Genomic DNA, 11,155 nt, shown 5'->3' with positions numbered 1-11,155 from the left:
TGGCTTGAGAGAGATGTGTGAATGTTCAATGGAAGCAAACAACTAATTGATCAGTCTATGAGAGGAGTAAAAGCAAGATTTATCCCATAAGGATTTGCTGCAATTGGCTGAGACAGATATACAAGTACTGCTATGTGGTGATTTACTTATCATAATTCAACTTGCTGCCTTTTTGGTACGACGAGGCATCTCAGCAGTACAGTTAGCAAAAATTCCTGCTGCTCCTGCTGGCCCCTCATTTGCACACAAATTAATCCACCGTAGTCGATGTGGTAATTGGAAAAGAGGCAGGCATTCGGTGCCAGGCAACTTGAGAACCCATGGTCCCATCAGCATCATCACATCACACTGTGTACAGTGTAATGAAAGAATTGCAGTCAAGAGAAGCGGAAGAAAATTAGTTTGGGAGGCATTCTCAAAATGCTATCAATCAGCCAACAACAGCGTGCACCATAAAGCCTAGCCTTAGAGCCCTTGGGCAAGGCAGCACTTGAAATCAAACCAAATCAAAACAAATGCATTTTGGAAACTACCGTTGCTTTATTTGGCAAGAATTTCTCATTACACCTCATTTTAGATAGAAAGTTTGAGGTAAGGCAATATTTGGATTGGACATCATTGTTCTTGCAGTCGAGAGGTCAAACCTCTGTATTAGGTCAGCAGTGATAACTCCCGGCCTGCCAAAATTTCAGTGCTGGCTTAAATACCAAATCCATCACATCACCTCCCTAGTCTGCATTTGAAGTTTCAGTATGTGACAGTATGTACAAGGTTTCTTTTTCAGATAAATGGAATTTATCATGCGTGTGTCAATTCAGTCCATAGGTTTGGTATTTAGAAGCTTTAAAGCCAAGAGTTTCATTGAGTTTCATTGAGTTGAAGGACAGTTATCTAGGAATACAAAGGTGTCTATTAGGAGAAAGCAATTTTAAGCAAAATTCAGTGAGGACAACAGGACAAAATTTTCAAAGTCCAAAACCAAACAGAAGTCAGATTTTTGCCTGCATGCTTCACTGTGGCACAGAATACATAGCAGGCGAAGCATCAGGTCTGTTTGTTGCTCAGTACAACATTCCACAGTGTAACTGAATGGAAAGATATGGGTTTTGTGCGTGACAAAATAATAGGCAGAGCACGAAGAACTTATATGTCACCTCATTAGCGCTGTATGAATAGTGAGTTACAACTAAATTGGCATCCGATGCCAGTTCCTGATTGAGGACTGTCCAAGAACAGCCCCTTACATCTGAGAAGAAATATCTGAAGGCTGCTGCAATAGAATCCATCTCAAGTTGTGCTGAATGCAAACCTATTTCTCTGTTGCCAAACAAGTTTGATTAATTAGGTGCCCCAGCACTCAGTCAGAAACTGAAGCACACAGCTATTCTGCAGCTGGACCGAATAACAAAAAGAACACACACACTCTCAATCAACATTAAGAAAAAAAAAACAACATTATTTAATTAAGGACTCTCTAAAAATCTACCTTGCTCTCTTTCTATTACATCAAGAGTTCTTTCCCTAAATATATATGTATTCATATAGTGTAGTGTTTTCTTTTCTTGCCAGCTCTTCTGGAGAAGCAGCAGATTTTTGCTAAATTCTATTTTACTGATTTATTTATTGATTTTCCTGTGGCTGTTTTAACAGGAAAAGTGAAGACCATGTGGCAGAATTCTGTGACGTTGGAGAAAGAGTTCTCTTTTAGGACAGCCAGGAGCTGTCCTCACTTGCGGCTCGCTCTGTAACTGTACTAGCATTTTATCATATTACTGGCACTGTGAGTTTTTAATTTGCTCATTGTTATTAACATGACTAATGGTGTTGTGGGATGCCTAATGCCTTCGTCACCAGAGCAGCAAAATTCTCAGGGCCACAGCTAGGAGTTTTTTTGTTTCCTTACCCAGAAATCTGTCCATATTTCTATATGCATTTAAGACAATCAGCATTTTCTTGTGTGTTTAATTCTCTGACAAAACAAAAACTTGAACCCTATGAAGCAAAGTCCCCTTTCAATCAGCATCTGAAAAGTTATTCTCTGATAGCAGATACAGAGATCAAAGCTTACTTTCATTATCTTTCTGTGCTTACGGATGGCAACAAATGGTATTCTTTCTTTCCATTAAATGTACAGAGCTGCCATTTGTAACGGTTTTTAAATGATATTAACAGTTGCTGCACATTATCCTATCATCTTCTTACTTGGCTTACTTTATTAGTGTAAGTGTATTAATTTTAGTACACATGATTTTTTAGGACTGATTTGCACATAGACATTTCTGAATATCCAACTAGAGACAAAGTTTGGGAAGAGCGACAATGTGTGAGCTTTACATTTAGTTGCTTTGAGAGGAGAATGAAAATTCAAGTGAAAAGGGAGCCAGTTATGAAAGCAAAGCCTTAGGTGCATCAGCACATCATAAAAATAGCTTTGAACAAACAAGCTCAAAACACGAAACCACAGAACTACTTGTCATGGACTTCAGTTGCCTGAATAAAAATGTTACCTTAATATTCCTGTATAATTCACCCACCTCATGCCTGCCCTCGTGTGATCCCCTGTAAATGTACCAGAGTGCTGGGCGTACAGCCCTGGCTAAAGGCATCTCTGCTGTGTAGGAAGGAGCATCATGAAGAGGGTCTGTGGTAAGCAGCAAGATCCCTTGCTCCAGCGGTAAATGGTTGGATGTTGCAAACACTTCTTTACTGAAAGGGTAGTTAAGTACTGGAATAGGCTCCCCAGGGAAGTGGTTGAATTGCCATCCCTGGATGTGTTTAAGAGCCATTTGGATGTGGTGCTCAGGGATATGATTTAGCAGAGGGTTGTTAGAGTTAGGGTACTATGGTTAGGCTGCAGTTGGACTTGATGATCTTCTAGGTCTTTTCCAACCTGGGTAATTCTATGATTCTATGATTCTTTGGAAATGAAGTTATAAAAGGTTATCTCTTTCAGCTTTAGGACTGTAACTATGGGGTTCAGAACAAGTACACACCAAAATGCAACGCATTTCCCACTTAGTACAGTCTGAATACATGCAACTTTATTACAAAACATAGAATAATCTTTCGGGGCCAACGTTTTAACTTTCAGGGGTCAGGACTACCTTCATCTCAAGTACCACAATATACTTCCTGGATTACTTCATCCTGTCTAGGTCTGAATTGTCTCTCCATTTCTGCTCTCTACACAGTACTGTACTTGTCTCCATTTGTCAACTTTTGACACCTTAGTGCACATGGTTTCAGTGCCAGACTTTCAAACAACTTTTACTTAGGAGGAGTGTAAAAGGAATCGGAAATGTCATTTGTCTCCTTTCTCTGGATAATGCCTAAGCAACTGCCATAACCACTCAAGCAGCTGACTCACCTTCCAGGTTACAGAGTACAACCCCAGAATACAAAGGTCCTTACTACCATCCACTTCTTTTCTTTGCCTCTACTATCATACATCATTGTCCTACCTCACAGTATTGCCAGTTCATAAGAAAATTGACTTTAAAAAAAACCCCACATACATATATATGTATATATGCCTTCAGATTTCATACATCATTATTATTATTTTTAATCTTGCAGCAGCTTGGCAAAAACTGCCTTTATTATTTTTTTTCCCCTCTGTCATGTAAAATAAGTTGCAATTAATCATCCTCAATGTGCTTGCTGGTATTTGCATGTTGAAGGGAGCCATGCATGTACCACAGTGTTAACCACTGTGAGCACTGTGGTTGATAATGGCAGTGCTAGCAAAGATGAATCACCAGCAGGGAAAGCAGTTCAAAGGAAGGAAAGGAAACCACCCACCAAAAAGCCCCAAACCAACACCAAAACAAATTGCACCAGAAATAACATCCAGGGAAGAAACAGGAGTGCAGCTGGGAACCAAAGAATGTTTTGTACCACACCTCAACTTGAATAGGTTACTCTGGATGTGCTTTTATTCACTGTGACCAGAAAATACTTTAGAACAATGGAATACTTGGGATTTTCACTGAAAATTGATGCCTTTGTTCATTTTTTTCTCACTGCTTCAAATGATTGAATGATTCAAATGAATGAATCCTATTTCAGCACTCTACTTGAATATGAGATAGTCCTGGAAAGGAGAGGACAAGTGGCTGTTGGGGAAGAAGTCACCTTCTTCACAACTTCATAAGGGTCAAGGCTCATGGAACACGAAGGTCACATCACATACCACTCCCTCAGTCAGCCAGCCAGCTAGAAAACATCACTGTTGTTCTTCACAAGAAAAGCACTCAGTTACCACAGTGTTCCTTTTGCTACTTCCTTCATTTTCACATCTTCTATGAAGAATGGTTTAGGGACTGCATATTAACCAAGGACAAGTTCTGTTTTCTTTTTCTGTGCCTCAGTGTAACAATCTGAGCATCACTGTTAATTGCCCTTTCTCTCAATAGGAGAGCAGTTCTAACCCCTGCCTTCATTCAGGAAATGGTAGATATGAAGAGACAGAAATAAAAATAAACACTGTAACCAGATGTTCAAAACCTTTCTTTTTTTCTTTTTTTTTAAAGAACACTCAATGTATGAATGCCCAGAATACCTTGAATTTCAAAAGGATGCCAGGGTGTTCTGCAAGGGGAAGTTACACAGGTCAGAATTACCTACACTGAACAATACTGTCTTCCCCTGGTAGACTTGATCATTGTTGCCACAAATGTTAAGAATCAAAGCGCGTTCACTGTCAGCTGGGCACCTATTCTGCCACTGTACATTCACATTAGAAAACCCTCTTTCCAGTGTGCATTACTTATAAATGTGCTCAGTCAGATTAATTCTGCCACTTCATGTTCTACGGTGAATTAGGAAAGGGTCTGTTAAAGGATGATACAGGCCATTCCTTTGTGATGGTCTGCAATTTTCTCTCCCAATACATTTTCTTTTTATTTAGCACTTCCATTTTTATCCTGTGTTCCTCTTCAGCCATCTCACACTCTCTTTCTATTTGCTGTATTTTTGCCACGTGAACTTCATTCATTTGGATTAACTGCAGTTGCAAAATCGACATTTGCTGATGATGTTCTTCCTCATGCATCTTTTTCAGAGCACTTTCCTGAGATGCTTTACTTCTGTAGTTCTTATCTGCTGCTATTCTGACATCAGAACATGAAGGCTCAGGCTGGGAGGTACCTTCACACACTGGGAAATGTATCAGCTCTTTCTCTTCATCACAGAGTTCTCTATTTGAGACAACAAATGACTCTGCAAAACATAAAGAAAAAAAAAAAAAAAGCATTATAGTATCCCCCTCTTTTCCCTTGAGAAACATAGACTTGTGACAATAAAGTTACAGAGGTATATACATCTAAACCTCACACTTCTGTAACAGAAGGCAGGAGCCACTATATAATGCTGTTCTGTTACAGAACACTGAGGGTATATTGATTTGAACTAAACCACTTTGGGCTCTGTCAATAGTCCTCTATGGCTGTAACGGGAGCTCAGAACACTAAAGCAAATATAGGCATCTGTAAGTGGGCATCTAAATTTAGGTTCCTGAGCCTGGAGCTGAACCTTAATGCAGATTTTAAAACCAAATCTCTATGTGACCAGCAATAATTTTATGAAAGAGTGGCGGGTAAAGAGCTGCATCTACATCAACACCAACAGACTGAAGAAATACTAGGAAGTCTGCTACTTACTCCTTCTTTGTCACTGTCCATGCCACAAACAGTGTTGTATAATATTTAGGGGGGGAAAAAAATCACATTGTTCTCACATTGAGAAGGTTCTATATATTCCATTGAAGGAAAAGAAACTATTTATGGAATAAAACAGTAAGCACTGCAAATATGGCTCTCCAAATGCATTCCTTTACAAATCCAAATTACCACCTATGGTAAATACAATGAAATCGCTTATGTCTTTTTAGCAAGAACAGTCTTCTGTGTATGTTCCTATGTTCCTGACAAAGTAAAGCCTGCAGGCAAGCACTACAGGTACCTTCTCTTTTACTCTTGTATTACTTCTTCTCTATATGCTTGCCAAACAATATTGTATCCAGCCTTTACAGATGCTCCATTCTTCATTGTGCACTGCAGCATCACATAATAAACACTAACTAGTCCTTCCTGAAAACAAATGAGGGAAGACCTGCGCAGGACTCTTGCAGCAGATAGTTATCTATCAATTTGCTGCTGTTAGCTTTTCATTTGTTCATTTATTTATTACTACTTATTTCCCAACAAAACAATACTTTATTAAAGGACAAAAATATCTGATGCTTGTTACAAAGCTGTTACAAAGATGTGTCAATAACTGGTTTAAAAGACAAGAAAAAGACCCAAACCTCTATTTAACTCTTGGGGGGAGGGGAGGCTAAGGAAATATACAGAGTCTCATAATATCACAGCTCTGAAATTACTTCTCTGGAACCAGCAGTCACAGCTAAGTGGATAGATTTAGACCACTGAATGAGACTCAGCAGCAAAACCACAGACAAAAGAAAATGACATGCGCCATCACAATAATGTTTATACCTTGACTAGAAGCATCAGGCTGATATTCAGAATCTTCTTCTGGTGGGCTCTGCAAAAAGTATATTTGCTCAGGCATTATGCTGGCAATCTTCTCCTTCCCTATGATGTGAGTATTTATAAGTGGACTAATGCTTTTTACCTTCTCTCGCCTTTCATGTGCCATTATCTTTTTTGTCCGTGCCTTGATATTTTCCCAGCATTTCTTTAACTGTTTGAAGTCTCTCAGAGATACGCTGGGCTGTGAATTATATTCATGCGCTAACGCTTGCCAGGTGCGTTGTTTCAGAGCAATAGTCCTCGCATCGCTTTTTTTACACTCAAGTACATATCTGTACTTCTCCACTAGTGCGAGCAGCACGCTCTTCTCCACTTCCGAGAAGTATTTAGCAGGCTTTATTATTTCGTTTTGCATCTTCTAGAGTTTCTCCAAGAAGCCAGAAATCCTAAAAAACAACGTGAAAAAGAAAGAATCAGAACACCAGTTATAACTGGTTACAGTATCAAAAAACTGTGTTTCAGCAAAACCACTGCTAAATATAACCCCTGATTCCGAAACAATCTCTTTACTGGAACAGCTTGCGCACAGATCTAGGGTAAATAATAAAACATTCAAGTTAGATACAGTAATTGTAAGTTGGCTTCTACTGCTAATTTAGTGGCTACAGTTACACATGAAGTGTAGAATGATAGGAAGATACTGCTTAAAATAATTTGTGCCTTGATACAAAACATGTAGTGTTTAATTTACTTAGTAACTTATTTTTAATAACTTGTTTCTCTATGCTGAGAGTTTTCAAAACTTTGAGCTGTGGAATACCTTCTAAAATCCAGCCCTTGGTAACTCCTGATTGAAGCCTAAAGTCACCTTTAGTAGGTTTGTCTTGCCTTGGATACACTGAAGGCCCTCTCGTGTCCATACTGAATGCATACAACTGATTTCTCCTCTTTTCTATAACACTCGGAAATTCTATGAGAAATGATAGTATGACGTTCTCTTTTGAAAGACTTCTGTCACTTTGGTTCTCTCCCATGTTCAACCGATATCCAGGAGGAAGCAGGGTCCTCACCAGCATATTGAGAAAAGACAGGGGTTGCAAGAAGACATGAACTAATCTTGAAAAGTAACTGCTCTGAAGGTACAGGTCACAGAATCACAGCATGGCTTAGGTTGGCAGGGCCCTCCTCTGGGTTCATCTAGTCCAACCCTTGCTCCAGAAGGGGCACCCGGAGTTGAGAGCTGAGGTCCACATCCAGATCTCTGCATACAGAATCACTGAACAGTTTCAGTTGGAAAGGACTTTTAAAGTTCATCTAGTTCCAGACCCTCTGACTTCCTCCACTAGACCAGGTTGTCCAAAGCTGCACCCAGCCTTGAACACTTTCACACTCACAGCCCCTCTGGCAACCTGTTTCAAAGCCTTACTATTCTCATTGTAAAGAATTTCTTCTTAATATCCAATCTGTATCTACCCTCTTCTACTTTTTCTCCTATCACTATATTCCCTGATAAAGAGCCACCTTCCAGCTTTCCTGTGGGAGCCTTTTAAATACTGGAAGGCTGCAGTAACATCTCCTAGGAGCCTTCTCCAGGCTGAACAGCCACAGCTCTCTCAGTCTGTTCTCAAACAAGAGGTGCTCCAGCCCTGTGATCATCTTTGTGGCCCTCCTCTGGACCCACTCTAACTGCTCCATGCCATTCTTTTGCTCCAAGGACAGAAGCTCCACAAACACTCTGGGCACTGCTTAGCCATTCGCACAGCAAAGAAGAGATCCTTCACCCTTTACTGCTGAGCAAGCTTGTGTGTCACTATTCCTTATGGTTTCAGAGCTAAAAAGAGCTTTGGTTTTGCTCAAACCACTGCTGTATATTTACACCATGTCTAACTACCAACTGTCTCCCTAAGCCTAGGGTGTAGGTACACAACAGGGAAAGCATAACTGATACCACAGAACTCTCAGCTAAGAATGAAAAATGAACAAAGCAGTGCTTCCACGAGTTGTAAACATAAGACCAGAATGAATGAATTTTCTAGTATTTTGCCCACTGTTTCCACTAATTTTCTCACAACATTACCTGACCATTTGATAGACGTCACCATCACATTTCCTCTTTTTCAGCCCAAATATTCTTTCCTTAGCTGCACTGCACTTGCATTCTCTTTGTACCATCCTCATAATTCCTTTCCTCTAAACATCTTAATACTCAGAACTATTCTCACCTTTCCATGAAGACAACAACTTACACATAGAAAGCTAACAAGCTATTACCAAAAGCAGCGCCCTGCTGGCACTGTGGCCTTCTGAACTCTGTGCTGAAACCACATATCTGCTTATTCCCACAATGTCTAGCCAAAACAGGCCTGTCATGCTGCCCAACACTCCTTTCTTCAGCTGCTCGTAGATCTCCATCCCCAAGGTTTACACAAGATATAGCAGACACCAGTGTTTTTAACTCCTTACTTGCAAGTCCCACAAACAGGGTCAAAAAGGGATGATGTCATTTCCCACTAAGGCAGGTAAATCCTGTTTCTAGCTTTGAAAGGATGTAAGAAACTCAGACTGAAAATGATTACATTTACCTGTAAAAAATCCCTTTAATTAGCATAACAATTCGTTTATCAGCTTTGGAAATTGAGTTCAAAAGGTTAAACTTAATAATACCTGGATTTCTGGATTCCAGGTGCTAAAGGTGCTCAATATTTCGCTACAGAGACTGACAGATCACCTGATATCAGTGAATATTTAAAACACTTCTAAATGTAACTTCATACGTGTTCATGCCTTACATAAAAGGATAAAAGCTCCTCTTTCATAGTTGAATATACTGCAAACACTGAAGCATCACTTTTGTACCCAAAGTATCACTTACTGCTATTATTTTTATTTCAATAGCATCTGAGATCCCCAGTTAGAAGCTCAAACACTGCACAGTTACCAATGGTAATGTAGGCCCTGGTCTGAGAAGAATACAGTATATTAGTCTTTCCCTCCCTCACATACATTCCCAGCTATTCTTCCTACACATACACACTGTGCCTGTGTCCCTTCGGTGAAAAACATAGGATTGTGGCTTATGATACATAAAAGAACTCAAGAACAGTCACGGTGCAAATTCTAAGAATAAAAGAATGGAAGGCTTCTCAGACTCAAGCAGGTGCCCAGGCTGCAAGACTGCACTGTGCTGTGAGGAATTACTTAGTCCTAATTATCTTCTCCTGGCACAGCTCTACTCATAACTTGCATTAAAACAAACCAGCTTCCTAAGTACTTCTCTCACACAAACCTTGATTTAAACATAACAAAAACATCTCCCATCATCTCCTGATAAGTTGAAGTGCTGTGTGGAATTCTCCTCCTGAAGACTACAAGGTATGGACTGTCCCCGAGGTATTTAGCCATGAGAAAATGCAAAGAGAAGGTTATGGTGGGAGCCTAAAGCCAAATGTGAAGCAAAACACAGATAACAGTTCACTAGCAAACTGCAGCCACTCACAGCGTGAACATGGAAGTCATTTGCCAATGCCAACAGGCTTACTATCAGAAATAGCTAATAGGAATAAAATCTATCCAACTTAAATTACAGGTGACAATTTAAGCATAATTGGCAATTAGCAGCACCGGAAACCAGTCGATGTTGTACTTTTCAATGTCTGAGGGTGAAAGGCACAGGAAAGGCCGCGACCAAACACAGCCACAACAACAGGTTTATGTTGCATGTGAATGACAGAAGCAGCAGCAAGCAGCGTCCTTCCTCCCCCGGTGTTTGCCAGGCCTGACCCTGTGAGAAGGTGCACATTACCAGCACCAACGCCACAGCGACACAAACGTTGTCACACATCATGAGCAAACAGAACCTGTTGAGTGCTTTTATCCATTTTAATACCGATTAATCAATGCCGTCGTACAAACAAACAAAATCATCTATTGGCTCAAATTGACCGTATTTTGCCTATAGATCTGCGAAGCGTTGTTAAACTATGTACAATACGATGTCGTATTTCACAGATGGATAGATATCATCTAAACGGGTCGCCCTGCTGCCCGCAGAGGCCATGCAGAGCCGCTGGTGCGAAGCAAGGCGATGGATGCAGGTCGGCATCCCTAAGGAGCGCCCGAAATCCACCCCAAAGAGCCATAAACAGCGATCCTACCAGACTCCCCCGCACACCAACTTCTCCCGCATCAACTCCAGCTCCCTTCCGTCTCCTCGCTAGCTCCTCTTCTGCTCGGCTGAGGCAGGAGAACAGCTCCCAGCTCGACAAAGGAGAACGCTCCACCCAGGGCGGACATGCAGGCTGCGGCTGACACACGGCTTCAGCAACATCTACCTCGGCGGGATGGTGGGATGGATGAACAGATGGATGGATGGAGGCCGTGCACCGCAGCCCCTCTTCCCGCCGAGGCCGCGCCGTGCGGCGAGACGCGCTGCCTCCCCCGGGCCGGTAACAAAGCGCCGCCGCCCCCGCCCCGCTCTGCTCCGCTCCGCTCCGCTCCCCCCGCCGGCTGCCGCCGCTCCGCAGCTCCCCGCAAAGCCCGCTCTGGATCGCCGTCTCCCCGGAGGAAACGAGCAGCGGGCCGGCCCCGCGGGGCACACCGGCACTACGGGGCAGCGAGGAGGAGCGGAGCGGGGAGGGCAAAGCGCTGCCTAAGGGCGCCGA

At 41.7% G+C, this 11,155-nt stretch overlaps 1 protein-coding gene across 2 annotated transcripts; it reads right to left on the bottom strand.

Annotated features, from left to right (window-relative positions):
- Window positions 1-520: 520 nt before the first annotated feature.
- MSANTD3 (Myb/SANT DNA binding domain containing 3) lies at window positions 521-10,971 on the bottom strand. Of its 2 annotated transcripts, XM_015855116.3 has the most exons (4): window positions 10,649-10,971; window positions 6,637-6,940; window positions 6,498-6,546; window positions 521-5,220 (listed from the first exon to the last, which is right to left on the bottom strand). In XM_015855116.3, exons 2-4 carry the CDS (start codon window positions 6,907-6,909, stop codon window positions 4,811-4,813), a joined length of 732 nt encoding a protein of 243 aa, XP_015710602.1. In that variant the 5' UTR covers window positions 6,910-6,940; window positions 10,649-10,971; the 3' UTR covers window positions 521-4,810. The 2 variants fall into 2 exon arrangements, with proteins under 2 accessions (XP_015710602.1, XP_015710601.1); XM_015855115.3 differs by having other exon boundaries at window positions 6,498-6,940.
- Between the last annotated feature and the right edge of the window lie 184 nt (window positions 10,972-11,155).

The sequence above is a fragment of the Coturnix japonica genome, chromosome 2, assembly GCF_054131305.1.
Source record: "Coturnix japonica strain WE chromosome 2, WE-NBRP24, whole genome shotgun sequence".
Classification (NCBI taxonomy): domain Eukaryota; kingdom Metazoa; phylum Chordata; class Aves; order Galliformes; family Phasianidae; genus Coturnix; species Coturnix japonica.
This window is presented reverse-complemented; position numbering and strand designations above follow the sequence as displayed.

Excerpts from the sequence above, each read along its gene's own strand:
- MSANTD3 (XM_015855115.3), bottom strand. The coding sequence starts at position 6,909 with ATGCAAAACGAAATAATAAAGCCTGCTAAATACTTCTCGGAAGTGGAG. Across the intron at positions 5,221-6,497 it reads GCCTGATGCTTCTAGTCAAG|AGTCATTTGTTGTCTCAAAT; the intron begins GTATAAACATTA and ends TATGTTTTGCAG.